This window comes from Pleurodeles waltl, chromosome 2_2 (assembly GCF_031143425.1).
Source record: "Pleurodeles waltl isolate 20211129_DDA chromosome 2_2, aPleWal1.hap1.20221129, whole genome shotgun sequence".
Taxonomy (NCBI): domain Eukaryota; kingdom Metazoa; phylum Chordata; class Amphibia; order Caudata; family Salamandridae; genus Pleurodeles; species Pleurodeles waltl.
Window position 1 is genome coordinate 587,113,385 of NC_090439.1, and position 23,240 is coordinate 587,136,624.

The 23,240-nt window shown below is 43.0% G+C and overlaps 1 protein-coding gene across 6 annotated transcripts in view; it reads left to right on the forward strand.

Annotated features, from left to right (window-relative positions):
- The window catches only part of MAPRE2 (microtubule associated protein RP/EB family member 2), a 663,286-nt gene that overhangs the window by 563,128 nt on the left and 76,918 nt on the right, over window positions 1-23,240 (forward strand). For all 6 annotated transcript variants that reach the window (XM_069220125.1, XM_069220123.1, XM_069220126.1 and 3 more), the window contains 2 exons: window positions 6,879-7,024; window positions 15,973-16,186. In XM_069220125.1, coding sequence (XP_069076226.1) covers window positions 6,879-7,024; window positions 15,973-16,186 — 360 coding nt within the window. The remainder of the gene's footprint in view (window positions 1-6,878; window positions 7,025-15,972; window positions 16,187-23,240) is intronic.

Here is a 23,240-nt window from a genome sequence, read left to right on the forward strand (position 1 = left end):
AAGGCAGTCCATAGTCTTATCACTTTTCTAAAGGTCTATTTTAACCCCGCTCAAAACATGTTCAAAACTAAGTTATACCCTGTGGCCTGAGACAAATCCTTCCTTTCCAATCACCCAAACCCCAAACACTTCTCCAGCTGGACGATCATTTTAAAGCTTTATTTTACTGAAGCTAAAGGCCATGTCTCGTGATCAAAAAACAGTCTTTTAATACCACACACATAATTTACCCAACCAACTGAGCAGATTCATAAGCTTTATGGTGTTCCCCTCCCTCCAGGCTCATGCATCAACCTCTCAGCTCCTTAAAGCTGACACTTTCAGCAACCAGAGGTACCTTCCATCGACTCTTCTGACCTCGAATGAGATTCTGGTATGCGAGAGAAACCCAAAAAAGCACTGCAATGTCACCTCAGTGACAGGCTGAGCATTAATCAAACATTAATAATAATGATTCGTGTGTCACAAGAGGTTGGTGGGCGGCTTGCTTTCCACTCGTCCCTTAGTCAATTGGAGATATAAAGTGTGCAGTTCTGTCAGTAAAGTGCAGCTATACAAACCCCCCAGTGTGGGTTTAAGCTCGAGAGGCAGACTGGATCTCCTGTAATATCTTACACCTAATCCCGCCAAATTCTGTTTACAAGATGTTTTAAAAACGGGTTACATAATATCATAACAGATTCCATTGATATTGATAAGGTGTAGTCTCCAGGCATGTCTGTGTATGCCTGAACCGAGTGGAGAGGCTGTGAAATGGTGAGTGCGGGTGCTGTCAGATTGTGATGGTGCGTGGCATGCTGGGGCCTGTCTCCTGGTGGTATCCCTGCAGGACCACACTGGAAGGGTGGTGGAGATCTAACAGGGGCCAGTGGCTCTCTGGCTGTAACAAGGGCCTATTCTAAATAAAGAACTGCTACTGCCCGTGTAGCTGCAGACCTGACTGCATGAATTCTCTACCCTCCAACTGTAACAAAATCACACACATCACAGCAGTGCGGCTGTGCTCTGTTTTTGAAGCGGCAAACTGTAAATGCTTTTCGTTAACAAACAAAACAGACAATTTTAGGCAGAGCTGCGGCTGCATGCAGGCTGCTGTGTAAAAGTCACTTATTGATTCTAACACGCTTTGTGGTTCCTTAGGGTTTTTGTTTGCAAAGATACATGATGTGTCAAAGGCTCCCGGAAGTAGTAGCAATGGGCAATGCACTAAGATAGGAACCCTCCGCGGATGCCCTTCTACAGCCCCACCCGGTCCCTTCTACTTAGCCATCAACTGGTAGGAATGAGCGCATGCGGACCAGAAAGGAAACCACATTCTGGTAATAGGGAGTTTGAAGGTGTTATAACATGTTTCAGCCCATCATCACTCTTTCTTGTCTTGTTAATTATACCTGACTAAAAACAGGCAACTGCATTCAAACAACAGCTATGTTTTCCCTAATTGTGGTTTTGTCATCCCTGTCAAGATTGCTAGCTATTTTGTTCCTTTTTGGCTGCCCAGCAACCAGGGCGCGGTGCCTTCGACTGTGTGGCAGGAGGTCCTTAGAGGTGAAAGGTCATGAGATACTGAGAGGGGAAAGAAAAGAGAGGGCTGGAATGGCTATTATAATTTATTTATTTATTTGTTTCCTTACATAGCACAAATTCCCCCTAGAAACAGGCTTCAAAGCGCTGTACAATTAAGGTAGAACTTACAGTGGTAACAGATACAATTTTAGGAGGAGGTTATAGCATTTATTACGCAAACTAGGTAATGGGGAAGTCACAAATGATGCAATCAGAGTTTACAGTGATCACAGTGAATTGCAGAGCAGGCTGCCAGCGTACAATACAATATGAGTTAAAACCAGTGCTTCAAATGGGTCAGTACTCACCGGCACTAAGTGCCGCCACGTCTGAATTTTCTGCTCCTGGGTACCGAAACTTCTGCTTGGTCAAAGAGAGTACTGGTACTCATGAGGCAGCAAGGCAACCTCAGTTGAATTAGTATATGAAGAAATACAACACAACTGACAAGGAATCTGTCCGTTTTTGTGCAGCACTCTGATAGAAAGTTGTGCCATCTCGTGGCTGGAGTGGCTGGGTGATGTTTGTTAGGTGACAATTAGAAAACAGGAATTGCCAAAGTTAAACATTTCCAAAAAATGTTAAGGAAAATAGCTTGTGCATGTCACGTAATTTAAGTGTTGTACCATAGAAATCCCACTTTACATAGCCCCGTCCAAAACCCCACCCTTAGTCCATGACTTAATTTGGTAAGTACCTGCACTTATTCTCTCCAATTTAAACCATTGGCTGGAACAAAATGCTTACAAAGAAATAGCTGCAACATTAGTCCAGGAAAGGCCACAGCAGTTTATTTGCTGAAGCTTCCTTTTGACGATGTGACACAACACTACCTTAAGGTTTGAGTGCATGCTCCCACACATAAGCTATGTAAAAACCTAAATAGCTCCAATATAAATGCGAACTTGCTGCCTTGTCACAAAGGTCACTTTCAACTAATCATATTTTTTCAGCCAATAGCAGTAGGCACTCTGAAACCTGTATTTTTACCTTTCTCTTAATAATTAAGACATATGTGTCCAAAATATTAGCTGTGCATCTGATAAAACAGCCATAATATTTCTAACAAAATATTTCACAAAAGAATAACAGTGTATGTACGGTCTCCGGGGGATATGTGATTAATAAATCCCCTATTGAGGATTTGTGGTGAGAATTAATTAATCATTTTTATGAGTATAGGGAATACAGATGTACACATTAAAATAAAAAAGAGATTGAAGTTTACAAACAGAAGATTGGTTTTACAAATAAAGTATAAATAGGGGGTTGGCAGGAGAAACTTGGGAAAGAGTAAAGTTGAGCAGTGAGGGCCGTGGGTGGAGTGAATGAGGGAAGGGTGGATTAGTAAGGAGGGTGGAGCATGTGATTCTGGTGGTGGAAATCTTGAGAGAAGTGTAAGGAAAACTCCGAGCTGGTTGGTGGGAATAGGTTTGGCTGCCTGAGTGAGAAAATAGCACATTTCATTTTCGGTGGGGATACTCTGATGTATGGATCTTTGATAGGATGGTGATTTAGCAGCTTCCATCACTGGTGTGATAAAATTGAGCACCAATTTGTATTTATCTAGGCTGTGAAGAGATCAGGTCGTTTGCCATTTGGAGGGTACTGCATTGGCATTTTGAGAGAACAGCGAGCAGGGGTGTCACAGGTTGTGGGCTGCTTGCAGCGTGGTGAAGTTGCGAAGTGGATAGTGTGAGCTGAATGCCGACTATAGGTTGTTATAAGAGGTGGCGGCCATGAACTTGGTTCAAGTGTGTTGTAGAAGCAGTGGCTCTACACACTGGCTTGCTTATTCGGGTGAGACCACACTTGCCTCCGAGGAGGGGAGTTACGGATCCACCTGATCTGCTCTCTAATATTCCAGTTGCCTGTGCAGGGAAGGCTAAGGTGAAAGCTGGGCCTTGCAGGCCCCAGGCCACATACCCTGTGAGAAGTAGATCTTGCAAGAGACATCTGCATGATGATCCACCACCCAAGGATATCTAAAGAGAACAATAAAACATTAGTGGAGCAGAGATCACCGCCTAACAATTCAGAGAACTGATTTCCCTGTGCTTGGTGCACAGTGCTTTCTAGGATGGGATTGTAAGGAGGCAAGTTAGACTTGCAGTACACCACTAAAAATACTAAACAGAAAGTGACCTCTTTGGAGAGACGCTTGAGCATTCACGTTAATATGACAGACAGGCTTGCAATTGTCTGGATTACGGAATGAATGATTTACATGACGTAGTGTCATCCCAAATTAGGAGAGTGCGTTTTTATGTCTCTGCTACTTCTTAAAACACGTGGCACCTCTGGAGGATGCATGTCATGGGCGAATATTCCCCTGCTGCTCTAGCCTAGTCTCTTTGGTGTGGTGTACCTACCTACTGCTGTTCAGGACTTCCTGCTGAAGGGAGTTCTGTGGCACCATCTTCCCCAAAGGCCTAAAGGGATAAAGTATTCTGACATGAGATCCTTAAAGGAATGCTGTCTCTGAGTGGATCATTGTTGTGGAGTAGGGTGATGCAGCTGAGAAGGGAATGATCCTGTGGGCTAGCTACAAACAGTATTGTCACCTTGAACAGGAGAAGAATCCTCCAATTCCCTTATTATAGTATTTCAGTGCGAATATCAAGACAGCAAAGTCAGAAAAGGCAAAAAGCATTGGAAAAGCCAATAGTTCTCACCGTTAGGACCTTTTGGCCTTACTAATGCTTCTAGATTTGCTGTACAGTACATCTGATCCTGCGCAGCATAGCTTTTAAAAAAGAAAAAAGACAGAGCCATAATGTCATTTTGCGAGCGCATGCTAAGCATGCACTTGCCTACAAAATAGTGCAAGCCTGTTTTTTTCCTTTTTTGTTTGCCGGTCCGAGTTGGATCAGTGAAAATCAGTTGGATAAGATACGTATACAAGGGCATCATGGTGGACGTCCACTGGAGTCACATGAGCGAACGCAGCAGAGTGGGAGGGGAAGAAGTACACGAGGGAGACAGCCGGAACCTGAAGTGCGTAAACAACAGAAAAAAGGAGCACCTGAAAAAGGAGCAGTGAAGGTACACAAGTAATGCACCATGCTCCAGAGGAGGGGCAAACTCAAGAAGCAAAAGTAAAGCCCACACGCTGTTATGAGTAAGAAGCAAGCAAATTAAAGTGACAAATAAACTGACCACTGGTCAGCAGTGAGAGAGCTCCAAGCCCACTCCACGCCAACATTATGTCTTACATGCGTCAGCGCAAGACCTCTAGGCTTGATAGTGGCGGCTTCACATTGACACCCACAAACAGAAGGTGGAAACAAGGGCAGGGAACATTGTTTCACGAATGAGGCAGCAGCGTACTGTTTCCTGGGCATGATTTATTCTGACGGTTGGATGGGAGCATGGCTCCGGATTGGAGTGGATTAATGAAATGTAGTCTTGTAAAATGTTAGGAAGTGTGATCGTGTATGAATCTGTCACTGTGCAGTTGGCTGGGAGGAGCAGTTTAATTGGTATGTACAGTTACAATTCGTGAGTTTTTGTCAGGGTGTCTTTTCTGTAGTTTTAGCCGCCTCCCTCTCTTCACCGTCTGCCCCGTGCACTCCTTTATGGCGTACAGTGTGAGAGGCGCTCTCAGCTTTTGCGTTCGGTGGAGGGGGATTTATATTAAGCTATCTGAGTTTTATGATACAGGTATGACATCCCTGGAACTTGTTGAACCTCTAATTGTAAAATAATATTGGTTTCACGTACAAATGGGTAATGTTTCATCCTTTTTGTTTATATTTCTGCCTACACAAAATCAGGGCGGTCAATCTTTGCTTAAAAAAACTTCCTCATGCCAAGTTTATGACTTCTATGCATTCGCTCACAAACTTTCCAAATTTCTCTTATAAAACATCCACCCTTTTGAACTAAGAGACAGGTTGCAAAAAGTGATCGGAAATTTTGCACTGATTTTTTTGCGACCTGTCTCTAATGTTCCGATGCAGCCTGTGTATTAATAGGTCAGATCGCGAAATCTTCAGTCACAGTTTATGGTTCGGGAACCGTTGGGGGAGCAGGTAGTGGTATGTGTCAATGGTGTGAGACTACAGTGGTGCTTGCAAACCTTGATTGGCTTACCTCAAAGGAGGTTTCAACTGATTTGTAAAGGAGAAGGTGTCTCGTATTCCCCTTTGCGAATTGTGTCCTCAGAAATGGGTAACAGGCCCCTACACACCTTTCACGCTGCGAGTCAGTTTCCACCTTTGTAGACACCTTTCCCTGAGCAAGTCTGTTTCCATCTTTTTTGAGGTATTGGTGAGCTCACTACTTACTGCTATGTGCTGCCCCAAGTGTAAAGTAGAATAACATCTTAAGGGAGTCCCAAAACAATGTATTAACAAGAGTTTGGTTCAAAGTGTTTGGGAACATTTGAATACATGGATGACACAAATGATGAAGAACTAATTTTATTTAACAAGCAAATAATAATTTTGTCCTTTCCAAAAATGAACGCACTTTAAAAAACTTCTTCGGGATAGGGCTCTGGTGCTGTGCCTTCTTGTTCTTTAGTGCAGCTAGGTTTGTGAAACCCTGAACAAATTGGGGGTATTTATGCATTCTTAAACCCACAGCTACCAAAATGTTTTGTAACTCTCTTAACCATATTTTCTGTGGAGTAAGGGGGAACCAGCTGGTATCCCCCATTGCATGCATTTATTTTCACACGATTAGTTACAATGCAGCGAGGGAAAACCAAAAGGTTGGACGTTAGTTTCTCTTGTTTGCTGCTCTCCTTGAACGGTGGTAGGAGAGCCATAGGGCCAGATGTAGCAGAGGTTTTTACCCATTCTGTGTCTCTGGTAAAAAGTGTTCCTACATACGGCCCATAGTTTGGTACACCAGTGATGAATTGAAATTGTGCTCGAGACATCACAGATTGTACTCTGTTTCTCCGCTCCCTGTGTGTATTAATGGTTTGCAACAGTAAAACATTGAACATTTACCGACTCCCAAGTTGGGGTGTTAACACATTCACACAATGGGTTTTGAGCCACGTGATTAGGGTAGTCAAGGACACACATATAGGATAGTCTGGGGCTAGGGCAAGCCAGGTCTAGAGGAGAGTCACATGTGCGACTGTGTGTGTCACACTGCAAGTGTGCCGAGAGTGGGCAGATATTTTACGGTTGGGCACAGCATCACCAGGATCATGTGTCACATAGAGTCAGCCGATCCTCTGTGTAAAGAGCATTTGTTATTTTAACAGGTATTCATCATTGTATTTTGTGACTGTTGTTTAGTATCACCAGGCGTAAGCAAAACGTATCATTGTCAATCATTTCTCTTTTTTCCAGGAGCTGCCTATTGCCAATTCATGGACATGTTGTTCCCTGGTTGCATTAGTCTGAAGAAAGTAAAATTCCAAGCAAAGTTGGAACATGAATACATTCACAATTTTAAACTTCTGCAAGCATCATTTAAGCGGATGAATGTGGATAAGGTGAGTGTTTGCTGAACAGTAACCTTAGATATGTCTGATTCCATACAGTGTATAAAATCCATGTCAAAGTCATTCACAATTCAAACCGTCAACTTTTATTTCTGTAGCAGAACCTGCAGACATTAGGTGTTGTGTTTAACGCAGTCTTGAACTTGTGAAGATAAAATCATGATTTCCCAATTCAAAATAAGCCAAATGCAAACGAGAAAACTAAAATATGTTGATGCATTGTTGCAAGTATGTGATGTGACTAATTCTAGAGCACCCTTTGTGACCCCCCCCCCAATTGTGGGGAGTCCTTTGCATCACTGCCATTAGTGCAGTGGCACCTGCGGCAAAGGGTGCGTGGGATCCACTACAGTGCAGTTGTGGCTGTCTTTCCCTACCCACTCAGAGATTAGCTTGCATTAAGGGTCAGGGCACTCTTGCTAAACTAATCTGAAGAATGGGGGAGGTACTGGAAATCAAAACACTTGAGTTCAGTTTTAATGTTACATTGTGATTTACCACCCTTACTGCGTGACATTTGTAATGCAGTATTTAAAAAAAATGCACAGTAAATTAATCAAAATCTGAAATCTGTGAAGTATAAATTCCAGAGTAATCATCTATTTAATATCGCACTACTGTATTTTACGGAAACTCCATTACAGCATATTATAAAAACAGTGAAAATATGTCCTTAACCTAATTATTTTAGGAGTCCAAATGTTAAAAGCATGACAAAAAAAGATTGAAATTGCATATGCTAATATTCACATTGTTTGACTAGCGAAGTATTATTCCTTTACCTAATAGTGATATGTTTACTTCAATTTAACCTTCCACGTACCACTCCCTTCAAGTCCATCAGACATGAACCCACCTTTTAAAACAGGCATACTGCTGCCTACCTCTGCATCTCAAGCACATGTTCTTTATAGGCACAACACCCGTGGCATTCACCAAGAAAATTCCACCTCAAGCATCAAGTAAAGAAACCTTAAGCCTATACTTAGCTGAAGGACAGGTCGTAAGAGCTAGGGGGAGGAAGAAACGGATAGAGCAATGAGATACCCAGAAAGAAAGAAGATTATCTTCCTTCTTTCAATTTCAGACTCATCCAAGAGGAGATACCTTAGCGGGCAACGAATGCTTCTTTCCCTAAACAAAGATAAAGAAACACTGAGGGGCCTTTGAAGCTAAATGTACTTCCTACACCAACATTTCCAACAGTATACCAATCATATAGATGACAAAATTCAGGATCCAAACACCCGACCTTTTAGCATCACCCACTTTGACCCAGAAGCTAGAGATAAGGTAGAAGGGATGGTATGATGGCAAATATCTGCGTCAAATCATAAAAATAAAGATTGAAAAACAATTCTGCTTGGTCCTGCTGAATTTGCATGGTTTCAAACCCAAAAGTGAGAAGAGAAATATCACACACTGATGGATCACAGCCGGTGCATCACATATGTGTGTCACACCTAGAGTGTCCAATAACAAATCCATTGAGACATCAGAAAATAAAAAGCAGAGGGTAATCTCATCAAATGAGGATTTAACCTTTACCTAGATTCCAGGCCCTTATATACACAAGGCTCTCTCCAAACTCTTGCAGGTAGGGAAGCAAAGACCCAAGAACCCAAGAACTCTCCAAGTCAGCATGTTCAAGTGGTAAAATATTCTTCAAGAAGGAAGCCTTTGGCACAAAAAAAAAAATCCTTTTGAAAACTTCTGAACTAAACTCCAGATAGTGTGATTTTGTGGTGGAAAGCAACATAGGCAGGTCCTTGACTGGAATAGAAGACTTCAAATAGGACTGCATAATGAATGAGAAACTCTTAAGACAATGAGTTGCATATCCATATGTGGACTCCAGTTCTATTTAGAGTTCACTAAATGCTGTGATAACTGCCAATAGCACCTACAGCATGGACATAGCCATACCCAAAGCAAACGTCACTTGGAGCAATTGAAGTATTAAGTCAAACTCCAGATTACTGAATGATGCTGGGATGCCATATAAATGGTAGACTGTGATTTATACAATAATTAAGACTAACAGTAATACAGCCCAGTGATGACCATGTACTTTCAACTTAGAGGCACATTAAGAAGCCTGGTTATCAACCACTAAACTTTCAGACAAGACATAAATGACACGGAGGCCTAGCTGTTCATCCTTCATGTCTGTATGTACAATTTCCAGCAAGTCAGACGTAAAAGATGGGGGAACCTGAGGGGTCACGGACTAATAGGAAAGGCCCTCTCCAGTGTAACAGCGATCTGCCTCAGAAAAAGGAACCCAGGCAGTCTCCCCAAACATCAGTTGCCCATCTGATCCACCCTGAGAGCGGGGATTAGGTGAAAGGGAAGTCAGGCATACAGGACAGCCTCAGGATGTAGACACAAAAGAGTGGAAGAGCTCGTTTTTCCTGTGTGCAAACAGGTAAATATATTGACACTCTTTCTCCTGTCTCAGCGGGGGCTTCTACGGCGGCTCATAGGGTGTTAGCGGTGCGAGCAGCGCAGCCTCGGCTTGAACCTCCGCTGCCAATGAGTGAAGTTCCCCTCAGAGGGAGGAGTATCAGTCCAGAACCTGTTCCACCATATACTCGGCCTTCACGAGTCTGTACAGGAAAGCGAACAGAGTCTGTCATGAGACGAACAAAGCAGGAGGCATGCAGGTGAAGTTTGTTTTTATGCACACGCACGTGGTGACCGCGCTTATCCAACGATGAAAGTTTAATTTATGTTTCTGGCCATAGCTTGCCCGTTGGACACTAATGCCAGCCCCTTTTTGCAATGACCTGAAAGTGGAGAGTGAAGAGTGGCGTCAGGTGTAAATCTATCACATGGACGAAGGCAGGCTGCAGGGGATGTCCTGATTCATGCCCTGAGTAGTACACTCGGTGATAGTGGATTGAGGTCTCTGCCATGTGTGCCTCATGCAGTCTTCTTAGATGTTCAGCTAACCCGCAGGTTTGAGCAGAGGGTGGAGGGTGCATTAAGACACTCATAGAGTATGTGCGTGGGTGTATGCAGATTCGGACTGTTGTACTCACTCAAACCTTGGTGCCGTAATGGCGTGTGTGCCTCTTGCACTGCATTTGTGAAAACGGATGTTTGAACTGCCGTCCACCCCCTCCATTCAAACCGTGGGATTAAAAAACTCTTCGGACCAAAGCCACGTTCCGAAAACCTGAACGGTATTTTAGTAAATTAGTTTCCTACCAGACTTTTACACTATAAATAGTACTGCTAAAATAGACATTGTGTTTCTTTTGAGACGTCGTCCATGCCCTCTTCCCATGCCTCTGAATTTCTTTCCTGTAGTTTATTTGTGTGCTTTCAAATCTCCCAGCGTGCTGGCTCCCAGTACAAAAATGGATTTCATGTCATTTAACCTCTTGCACTCTGAATACGTGTCTGCCTTCCTTTCCTGCGCTGTGTCTCCATGCTTTTAATGTTCGCCAGGTCTTTGTGTAGAGGGGTGATGCTCTCTCTTTTAGACATAGAAAAATATGTTATACTGTGAGAATGTGAGTACCCCAAATGAACGTGTTTGTGAGAATTCATAAACTGGACTGTCTCCAGCTCCTTAGCGTCCTGGAAAAGGGCATAGATTTATTGCTGTCAGGGCAAACGTGCATTCCTTTTCATTTTGGGAATGGAAGGGAACACCCCCAAAAGAGGTGGGGATGTGAGGGAAGTGATTCTGTGCGCAGGAAAACATGTTTCTATGGGTAGAGAAAAAAAAAACATTAGCGAGTGCATTTGCCTATCCATGGATATTTTTGCAAGTGTAAATGGGGCGCCTTGCCTCCCTTAGCCCATCACTTTCTTTCCATGGATGCCTGTTTCTGCACCAGCACCATGGCCCCATTGCTTGCTACAGAAATCTTACTACAGTGCTTTCTGTTTCTTTGCTGCGTGACTGCTAAATAAACTTGGCCTGCACCCTAGCACCGTCTTCCCATGTACAGTGCTTCACTGCTCTTCGATCTAGGTCTGTCCAATAAATATATTCAAGTAAAATAATAAATACAACCATGCATTCATTACTTGGTGTACCCTGGCTCACTTCTGGCTTATAAGGTGAATACACAGCCGCGCTCCCGGACGGAGCGTCGCCGCAGGTCCCGCCTTACACCTGTGCAGTTGTAAAGACGCCACCCAGATCAGAGAGACACCGGAGTAGAAAGTCTCACAAGAAAGGAAGAGTGACCACTTGCCTTAACTGGAGAACTACGGCCTTAGATTTCACTACTCTGCAAACACTACTATGTTTTCTAATGTGGATTCTGTAACCGCCTAAGGATCGTTAATATTTTAGCACTGAAACATTATACAAGAGCGACTCGACACACATACACAGGCTGGCACAGTCACGGGTGAAGCAAGCAATAGAATTGTGTTTAATTAAGCTCAAGCATTAGTTGCAAGGCTTGTGAGTATGATCAGGGTTGTTTGAGGAAAAGAAAGCACCGCTGTTTTAGTTCCACTACTGTTACATAAGATAAGCGTGCTTCTTCCACTTTCAACGCCAGTCTTGTAGGTGCCTCTTTTCTGTAACAAATGCATCTGATTCCTTTATCCGAACTATAAGCGAGGACCTTGACTGTTCATTTGTTTTTCAAAATTTTGATCGAGTCGCTGCATTTGCCATATTTTTAAAAAGTGTTTAAAGAATTAGTGTTGAGCGCACTTCAGTTGGAATGTGGAACACACCGTGTTTCACCTGTGCGGTTCCACCTGTGTGTACACAGTTTAGAAGGCATCCTGTGAGATTGTGGAGCTGGATCTCATGTACGTCTAAGACACTCAGCACTACATCAGTCCCTGGAGCAAAAGGGTTAACGATAACATATATGGCCCACGATCAGATCATTCCAGGTATAAATGAGCAAAAACATGTTCTGCTCAAATATCTCCAACACTAAAGTCTTGATTCTGCGATCCCACCGAGCTCTGGTTCACCCCAGATAATACACAAATAATATACACAATCTTTTTCTTACGGAATTACCCCTTCAAATGCATTCAAAACATAAGGCCAACATCAGATGGATACCTTATACTCTAATTACACCCAAATGTATGTATCTTGGAAGATCATAACACCTAATTTCACAAACCTGAATTCCACCAGGCCTCATCCCTGATAGCAAATTGTGAAGCTTTTCACTTCCGTCAGCCAGTTGCTGAATCCACACACCATTGTAGACACACTCTAAAATCTCTGGTTCAGGAGGACTTGTATCTGTTACTGGAAACAATCACATTACTTGGAACAACTGCTGAACCATGAATCTCGGGCTCAACATATCAATGGTGATTCTGTGAATTGCTTCCATTAGCAGCACTTTGATGCAATCTGTTTTCGGCCAGTCTCTCTGCTACTCTGCTTTTGGATACATTGTGTCTGTAAACTAGTCCCACCATAGGGAACCGAGGCCTTCAACATATCGATTCCCCTCATAATCAGGAAATTGGTCACATGTTTGAGAGGCAGCTGGTTGGGCTCTGGCGTATATCAACTGGAAACTAAAAACTAAAGCCTTGAAAGACATTGAGTAAAGATGTGAAACTACGAGAACAATTACCAATGATGGCCGATTCTACAAAGAAGCCCTCAAGAAAGCCAACTGATCCCACTTCTCTTATTCCTAGCCACTACATATCCGTCTAAAGAACATACTAAAATCCTCCTTTAATGACATAATCTTGCCTGCATTACAGCTACTGACAGAAGCTCTTCTTTGGCAGAACATTTTATTGAAAAAAATAATATTCTTGCAAAACATTTTATTTTAAAAGCAGGTACTTACAACCTTCCCTTAACAATCCTGCCATTTCGTGCTCCCACCACCACTCAACCACAACTTAGCTGCTTCAAGATTCTCTCTGCAAAATCAATCAATCACGTAATGGAGGCTGTCGGCAGCATACGCAGGTCCATTCAGTCCAGAAATGTTAAACATCTTATGCTAGCTTCATTCTGCCCTAAATGCCAGAATGATCATTAATTCCCCCTTATCATCCACAGATTTGGCAAAAGAACCCAAAAATTCTCGATCAAGCCACTTCTATTGAAGCAAGGACTCCACTAGGCAGACCTGGAAAATTACAGAGCTATATTTAGCAGACAATTTCTAAGTAAGCTTATTGAAAAGGCCACTCTGTCTCAGATCTCATCATCCCTTCTTGAACAAAGCAAGCTTTTCTCAGACATACAAACAGAATTCTCATCTGGAAGCACTGCAGAATTTCCATTGATCACTATTTGGAATTAACTCAAGAACACAGTTAAGGCTAATGCAGTTGCGACCCTCACCTACTTGACTTCTCTTCGGCCTACAGTACCTTTCACTGCAATTTACTAGTCCAGGGACTAATCTGCTTAGGAATTTGGGATAGATTTCATAATTGAAACAAGTCCTGTCTCTTAGACAGAGATCAAATGGTGACACTTCCATCAGTCTGCTGATCACCATTCACTTATTGGGTAGGTGCTCATCAAGGATCAATGATTGCCCCGCTTCCCTTCAACCTATACCTTTCTCTATTCCTGAAACCTGTCAGTTCTATACAATATATCTATTGCAGATATGCTGATGATACCTAAATCATCCTAAAACTGGAAAAACTCTTCAACCTGGACACCTCTGGCCTCAGCTAATTCCTTATGCTAATAGACCATTGCATGTCACTGGACCATCTGAAACTTCAACTCCTCTAAAATGGAAATCTTTCCATGTAAAGGGAAGTTGTTCCACCTCAGCCTCCTCAAACAAAGTGGAGAATTGGGATGTGATCATGGACTGCAACCTCTTACTCCAAACACAAGTCTTTTCCGTATATTGTATCTTCTTTCACTTGAGCCATCCCCACAGGCTTCAGGTCTCAGTAGCAACACAGGTGTGTCACTATCCTGATTTTTGAGACCCTGCTTTGGCTTCCAAACCTAAGAAGCCTCTCCTTCAATCCCTTCTGTATTGCTCACTATGGGATCCATGGGACCAGTCCTATCTTCCAACTCAGAATCTACAGTTTAATGATGGAGGCTTCGCTTAGTCTGTGAGATTTGGGAGGTGTGAATCTCAAACTCCCCAACTGAAAAAGCAGAGAGCCACAAAGTAAATGGGTGAAAGGACCGAGATTCAGCTTGTACTGTTCTCGTGACGAGCTAGGTCAGTACTGAATTGCATTAGGTGGACATATGGGGCTGATTTAGAGGCAGGTACTCCCTTGCAACTTATGCTGGAGTACGCTGTCTGCTAAGCACAAGCTCTGCCCACCCGATTTAGAGTATGACGCATTGCAAGTGTTATGCCGATGGAGTAAAATGTATTCCTTTGTGTAACCTGACGGCCCAACGGATTAGGGGCAGTTGAAGGTACGCAATCCAAATGTCTGCCCTATTTTGAGTGGAGTGTTGGATGGCTTTATTTTTTTTTACTGTCCGTCACCACCAGGATAGTAAAAAAAGAAAACTGACCCCCCCCCCCGTAGAAGAAAATTCACTTGGTGTGGAGGTCACAAAGCTTGCTGGCCGGCATCTTGTTTGAGGGAGCCGTCCATTAAACGTTTTGTTCATTGACCTGTCAACGTATAAAGATGTTCACAGGGACAGAGGACATTTCTAAATTTGATGGGCGGCATCAAGGTAAGATGACTGATGTAAAGCCCTCTGCCACCCTAACTGCCTTTACTCTGTCCGCCAAATCCTAAATCAGTCCCTATGTCTAGTGTGGTAAAGTGAGCAAAAAAACTTTGGTTTGGAATGCCACCAGGGCAGTTTCCAAAGGTTAGACTATGTGCAAGCATTCGTCCCAACGCATTTTGGCATTCGTTTTGCCAATAGTATGGCAGGAAAGCTAGTGCAGCTTTCTAAGCTTACTACTCTCAAATGTTTGTGAATTCTAAAAAGCAGTAAATTACATACATTCAAAGAATACGTCTGCTAGTGCAGATTTGCTACTTTTTAGATCACTGCATATATTTCAGTCCTGTTCCAAAAAATGAACACATTAAAACCTCTTGGGGAAATCATGACAATGAGAAAAACCAACGTAGAAATAACAGACCTGTGTTAGGGACCCAGACCGAACTACCAAGCAAAAAAAGCATTTGTTTGGGGCGGTGTCACTTCCCCAAGCATCCCCTTTGAAGTTATGCCCCTGTTTAAGGAGATACATCAGACCCTGAATGGCCCCACAGTTGATCATTCTTCCAATTTCATAGATGCCATTATTAGGAGCTCATCTTAATAAGGATAAGCAGCATCTGATAGAATTCAGAAAAGTAATATCGATCTGTCTAATCCCCAAAACATGATTTGCGTGGTTATAGGCTACATGTTATACTAGTTTGTATATGCTAACTGTGACCCTATTTCTTGAACTCTTTCATATTTTACTTCACATGTAGGACAGTGTTAAATGCATTCTGCACACGTTTCGAGCACTTCTCCAAACCTTAAGCATGTCACTGAAACAAACAGCTCATAGATTACTCCTCAACCAATCACTTTTTCAACCACGCACAACAAACAACGTAGTTCTTTATTCTGCGAGTTAAAACACGCCAGTGTGCTGCATTAGGGGTTGGAACTTACTGTACAAAAGGTACAATGTGATACAGCCTAGCCTAGTGTATCTTTGTTGAAAGCATACATTCATCAAACACAAATACATTTCTGGTTCACCAAGACATGTCCGTCAGAACGATCTCAAATGAAAGCTTAGACTTTTTGTGGATTTAACATAACAAGGTTTTAGGCATACTTTAATTACCTGGAAAGTTACACGACTATCAGGTGTGAGTATCTATATGTGTTATTATGCTTTATACCATTGCTTCAATGGATCCATATTGTTTGGCTGTTAAACAAATGTGAGCAGAATATTAATGATCAGCCCTAAGTAAAATTCTACTTTTTTCATTGAATTTTCGAGGTTATTCCAGTGGAAAAGCTTGTGAAAGGACGTTTCCAGGATAACTTAGATTTCATCCAGTGGTTTAAGAAGTTCTTTGATGCTAATTATGATGGCAAAGAGTACAATCCCATGGAGGCTCGACAAGGACAAGATGCCCTTCCACCACCTGATCCTGGTGAACAGATCTTCAACCTTCCTAAAAAGCCTCACCATGCAAACTCTCCCACAGCAGGTATTGTAACATTTTTCTAAGGTGCCATGGCTACCTAGGCTTCCAGGGGAGAGGTGAACATTTCTTTGTGCATTGAAAAATGTGGATTCCAAGGCCGCAGACTGTGGTATGTGTTGCTGCAGAACACAAGCAACCACTTGAGATGACTACTGGCTAAAGAGTATGATTATTAGCAGATAAGATCTGAGTATCCTATGTTTGGAAGTTTGCCATTGAATGTTTCTCTGCAGAGGCGTGTCCGAGCGTTCATGAATCTCTTCTGGAGCTAACTGTTCGGTAGGGTTGAAGGCAGCAGCCCTTATTCTGCTTCTCTAACGTTCATTGTAATAAATCACAGGCCTGGATAAGGATTCAGTTCCTTCCTTCGCGGGCTCATGAAACTGCAAATGTAATCTATTTTTATGTTTTTGGATCACTTCCCCTGCCTAAGTGCTGTCCCAGAGCCAACAACACATTGATTTGTGTTGTAAAATGTGCTGAATTTTCAGGCATGGTAATCTGTTAAATGAGCTTTATGTCATTGCATCAGGTGCATCCCTGTGATGCAGTTTCACAGGCACATATCAGCAGTATATTCGCAAGCACGTGCCATGCAAACACCTTTAGCCTAGTAGGCAAGGTACAGTAATAGTGGTACACATATCTGACTGGGCTACAGCAACAGCCGAATTATACCTGCTTTTTCTGCTTCTCTTTTGGCAGGTTACATTTTGGGTGGCTCTTAAGAAGGTAATAGATTCTAGGTCTCAGTTTCTAAACCTTGTAAAAGGAAAGAGGAAGGGCCACGAAGAGATGTTTAAAAAAGTCCTGGGACCCATATCCGTGTACCAGTGATTGTAAGCACAGATAGGAGTGATGGAAAATATAGCCATGGAGACCTTCATAGTAGGGGATGGTGGTGCCCGCTGCTTTCACTCTCGCTTCACAAGGCTTGTTATTAAAAAATAAAAAGAAACAATTGTGCCTGGTATAGCTACTCTAATCTGAAGTCATACATATTTCACAGAATTTTCTGTATGCTGGTCGGGTTATGAAATTTCTGTTATGCCTTTGTTCCAAACATACCTTGTGAGTCGATTCTAATGGCCTTCCTAACCTGTGTTCCCTAGTTAAGTATCCCTCAGTAAACTATTTGCGGTTTTCTGCATTCTTAAAGTGAAAAGCTCTGGACATCTAGTGTTGACCCTACTTCTGTAACTAAAGGTAACACCAGCTATTAATGGCAAGTGTTCAGCTGGTAGACCCTTGTTACGGAAGTGGTCTATTATTTGCCTCATGACACACTCAGGCTGTTTCCGTTTTCCAAGGTGTGAGAGGAAGGAGAGGATAGGGGGTACAGAAGAGACGAGCAGTGTTACAGGTTTTAAGACATTGTAATTAAACATTAATTCGAGTCCCGTTCAACCACTGTGCGTTAGGGCAATGCTAGTTCCTTTCTGAACCAGAGAAGGTCTTTTTGCTTGGGCTGCATCAAGCCCACATTTTTTGCAGGCCCTTGCGTTGAATATTCAGAGTTCTGCCCTCAAAGTGTCTGTGAGTGAATTACAGTGTATTTTATTTAAACAAAGTGAATTTGACGACATGAAAAAGGAAAGGCACTCCAACACTGTGGTAATGTTTGAATCTGTCTGGTGTTATTTTCCAGTTACCATTTATGACATGGGGAATGGCTGCTAGGAGCTTAAGTAAGCTGTACAGTAGTAAGGCTTCCCGATTGAGCATATGATTATGCACCTTTGGAAAAATACTAAGGCTGGGAATCCCAAACATCATGCAGCATGGAAGAATATTTCACTGCATGATGTCTAGAGAGTAAGAAACACGACTGTGGCTACTCACAAAGGTAAGCAACACTTGTGAGTAATTTACACATACATAAATGTACTCTTACTCTTCACAAAGTCCGAGTGTAAAGTTACTCAAAAGTGTAGGCTTACATGCCTGAGACATGGTTAAAGGGCCACTGTAGGAAGCTGGCTCTGCACATACTATATCAAAGTGAGATATGGTGTGCACATTGTCCAAGGGTTCCCAAGAGGCTTAACAGAGGCTAAAGTAGATAATACTAATGCTCTCTTTTGTGATAGTGTGGTCGAGCAGTTAGGCTTATCAGAGGGTAGTGCAAAGCATTTGTTGTACACACACAAACAACAGAAGAAGCACTCAATCAATGACTTAACTCCAGACCAATGGTTTTTATATAGCAAAAACATATTTTTTCAATTTATTTCTAGAACCACAAGATTCCATTTGCAGGTAAGTGCTTCAGTAGATTTGTATTTCACACATATATCAATAGTACTTTGTTTTGAAATCGATAAGTTATACAGTTTTTGAAATATTGGGAATTATCTGTTTTAAAAGTTGACAGTACAATTTTCAGAAACAGTTCCCGGGGGGAAGAAAAGTTAGTGCCATTTTCAGGCAAGTACTCGACTTACAGTTCCAGTCTCCCGGGGTTAGGAAGTCCACAGGTTGGGGTTGAACTTAACCCCAAACACCAACCTCCAGCAACACGGAGCCGGCTGGGTGCAGAGGTCAAAGTGGAGAAAAAATGTACATGGGCTCCTGTAGAGACTGGGGCACTAATAATCAGGCGTGTAAGTACCCGTGACTTTGGAGGGCAGGCCTGGGGGTTTAGAGGAGCACTGGGGAGGGCACACATAGGCACCAAACATACACCCTCAGCGGCACTGGGGCGGCTGGGTGCAGGGTGCAAACAAGGCATTGGGTTTCCAATGATTCTCTATGAGGGGACCCGGGGGTCACTCAAATGCTGCAGGTGAGGTCCAGGGGATCGACTTGAGCACACCACAGGCTGTACAAGAGGTGGGCCGCTTGCTGAACGTAGCTGCACCAGAGGCCGGGTTCTCCAAGGCCTGGGGGCTGCGGGTGCAGTGGTCTTTAGGCATCGGATATCTTCGTCCGGAGCTTAATTGGTCAGGGGGTCCACTGGATTCCCTCTGCAGGCATCGTTGTGGGGAGGTCATCCAGGGTGGGCACTTGCTCGAAATCCCCTGGGTAGCCTCTTTAGTCGGTTGGGCCACCTGGACACGGGCCGTGGGCATCAGGTGCAGAGTGGTCAGGACTCACGCATCCGGACTGGTGTTGGAATCCTTGGGAGTTGTTTCTTCTTGGACAGGGCTGCTGTCTACGGGAGTTCTTGATCCTTTTGAGTGCAGGGCATCTGGTGCTGGTCCCGCAGGATGCGTCACTGTTCTTGCAAGGGTTCTTTGAAGCAGGAGACAGGCCAGTAGGGCTGGGGTCAAGTCATTTGTCGTCTTCCTTCTTCTCTGCTGGGGGTTCAGCTTAGCAGTCCTTCTTCTTTCTTGTTAGGTCTCAGGAATCTGGTGAGCTGTGTTCAGCTAGATTCATCCTAAATTTAGGGGCGTTTTAGGGGTCAGAGGGCAGTAGCCAATTGCTACTGTACCTGAGGGTGGCTACACCCTTCTTGTGTCCACTCCCGTTGGAGAAGGGGGCACAAACCTAATCGTATTGATCCCTATCCTCCAAATCAAGATGGAGGATTCTGCAGGGAGGGGCTCACCTCAGCTCTGGACACATTAGGGGTGGTCCTAGCTGGGTTGGTCACTCCTCCCTGTTGTTCCCTAATTTTCCCGCCAGACTTGCTGCCAAAAGTGGGGCTTTGTCTGGAGGGGGGGGGGGCGGGCAACTCAACTAGCTGGAGTGCCCTGTGGCCCTGTAACCTGAGGCTTGAGCCTTTGAGGCTCACCGCCAGGTGTTACAGTTCCTGCAGGGGGAGGTGTGAAGCACCTCCAACCGGGACAGGCTTGATATCTGGCCACAGAGAGCACAAAGGCTGACACCCCATGTAGTTAGAAACTTGTCTGAAAGTGACAGGCTGGCACAGACCAGCCAGTCCTACACTAGCAGTTTGGCTAACATCCAGGGGGCATCTTTAAGATGCCCTCTGGGTGCATTTTTTATAAATTCCACACTGGCATCAGTGTGGATTTATTGTGCTGAGAAGTTTGCTACCAAACTTCCCAGTATTCAGTGAAGCCATTATGGAGCTGTGGAGTTCGTAATGACAAACTTCCATACCATATACTCAATATGGCTACACTGCTCTTACAATGTCTAAGAATGGGCTTAGACACTGTAGGGGTGTATTGCTCATGCAGCTATGCCCTCACCTGTGGTATGGTGCACCCTGCCTTCTGGCTGTAAGGCCTGCTAGATGGGTGACTGACCTATGCCACAGACAGTGTTTTGTGGGCATAGCACCCTGAGAGTGGTGCCATGTCAACTTAGCCTTTTTCTCGCTAGCAGCACACACAAGCTGCAAAGGCAGTGTACATGTGCTTGGTGAGGAGTCCCCCAGGGTGGCATAATACATGCTGCAGCCCTTGGGGACCTTCCCTGGCCACAGGGCCCTTGGTATCATGGGTACCTTTTACAATGGTGTGCCAATTGTTGAAACAAAGGTACAGATTTTGAGAAAGAACACTGGTGCTGGGGCCTGGTTAGCAGGATCACAGCACACTTCAAAGTTGGCATCAAATCAGGCAAAAAGTGTGGGGGAGGGTAACCATGCCAACAGTGGCACTTTCCTACAGCTAAATAAGTGAATGGCACAATCAGTGCTGCAGGCACACAAGTAGCATTTACTTTCTATGCCCTGGGCACATGTAGTGCACTTTTCTAAAGACTTACGAGCAAATTAAATATGCCAACTGGGGATAAGGCAATGTTACCATGTTTAGGGGTGGGAGCACAAGCACTTTAGCACTGGTTAACAGTGATAAAGTGCACAAAGTCCTAAAGTCAGCAAAAGCAAGGTCAAAACAGTGGAGGAGGTAGGCAAAAAGTTGGCGCGAAGACCACCCTAAGTCTTTCCGGTCTAACAACCACCCCCTGCTGATAATAATGGAGGCAGGAACTTAAACGTAAAACCCATAGGAAATAATATTAATAAATATAATTATTTTGAATACTCAAAAATATAAATACATATAATTTAATGTTAAAAATATACAAACAGTAACTATTTAATTGAATTAGAAAAATATTTTAATAGCATTTTTGCATTTAAAATTAATGTAACAACTTGTGCTAAATGTAGTTAAGTTACTTTTAATTATATACATCCCTTTAGATAATTATTAATGCATAATAGAAAAATAATCTACTTTATGGACCTGATTACAACTTTGGAGGAGGTGTTAATCCGTCCCAAATGTGACGGATATACCACCAGCCGTATTACGAGTTCCATAGGATAAAATGGACTCGTAATACGGCTGGTGGTATATCCGTCACTTTACCGTCACTTTTGGGACGGATTAACACCTCCTCCAAAGTTGTAATCAGGCCCTATGTGGTAATGTATTTCTTAATTTATCCTTGAGAAATATTTTTAATGTTATTAATATATTGTACATAATTTAATTTAAAAAAATGTAGTTAATAAAGCTGCAGAATTGTGTTGTTTATTTCTAAATTTAAAAATATTATGTAGAGGATTCCCAGTTACAACGTCTAGAAAGTACCCACAGATGACAAATTAGATTGTTCATTTACCGTTATAAAATGGAGATACTAGAATTATCATTTTCGTAATACCGTCCTCATTTAGACTTTCCACTTCGTGTACAAAACCTAAGTATAGTTGTTGAAATTAAGATAAATATATAAGAATTTTCCAATAATATTTTCAAAGTTTTTTTTTTATTTTTAACTCTTCATTATAAGAGAGAATACGCAGGTGCTGTCATCAGGTGGCTTAAGAGGTCTTTTTCAATATCGGTCCAGGATAATGTTTGGAGGAATATTTACAGAGGCGCGATAGTGTGCATCTACCATGACAGAAAATAGAGAAACAGATTACCTCAGTCACGTTTCACCTGACCATTAGTAGTCTGGCTAGGCAGAAAGCATTTTTGATGATATGTGCTTTGTTATTCCAGGTTAACAACATGTTGTTTTCAATTTCAAAATTGTTTCAAACTCTGAAAACATTTGGTTTCTTCTGTTTCTTTGAATGAGTCTGTTATCGTTCTGGGTTTGTTTGAAGGGAGCTGCTTTAGTTTTACAGTTAGCCCTACATATTTTTTCCTTTGTTGAGTTCATACTGGTTTCTGTACCACATTCCTGTGCATCCATGCAATTGACCATTAGAAGCTAAGTCTTCAAAACTAGTTTGTAGGATGCAGGAAATGGGCCATCTATCACCCATTCACCATCAGTCCAAAGGAGCTTTGCCCACAATCAAACATGTGAACAAAGTAAGCAATCTGTGGGTGACGCAGACTATTCTCTCCATTGTGGATCGTGTTAATCAGTTCACCAAGGGATCATTTTGCATGACACACCCTTACTGCAAATCTCTTACAGGTTTTCTTCAGACAGATACAATCCCCTGTCATCTTTCCTGTCTTGACTCTTCCAACACTATTTACATAAAAGCCCCTTTCCACCATGTTTTAGAAACTGCAAAGCATCCATTCAGAAAACACGATAGAACAACTTCTTAATCAGTGTATCCGGACTGATATACCACCAACTCTTTAATCATTAGAGTGGCTACCCGTGGCTTGATGTATCAATCAAACATTTATAGAGCACTGCAAATCACCTGTGAGCATCTTGACACACTGAAGCTGTATACTGCTGCGTAGAGGAACGATCATTCAAGCATCTGAATTGCTGGAGTGACAGTGCAGCCCTAAGGGGCAAGGGGAGGTTTTTCAAGGCTTTGGCTGCCAGGTGTGAGAAGGAGCATCCTCTGCTGTTGGCTCGACTGATCCATGGAGTGTCTGCGAAAAAGAGGGAAGCTGATCACAGATGTCTGGTCGGTTGGTGGAAGTCAGTCGTTTCTTGATGCATGCTGGTCCTTGGTATCAAATTCAAACCCATGTGCATTGCACATCAAGCCACCTACAGTACTTGGCCACCCTGCCTTCAACTGTGATGAAGCAGACTGTTGGTACTGCTTTGTGTGGCTCATGTGTATGGTTCCCTTCAGCAAAAGAAAGAGTGTCAGTCATAACAGACTGCTCGCTCTTGTTGTACTGACGCTGGTGCATGTGGA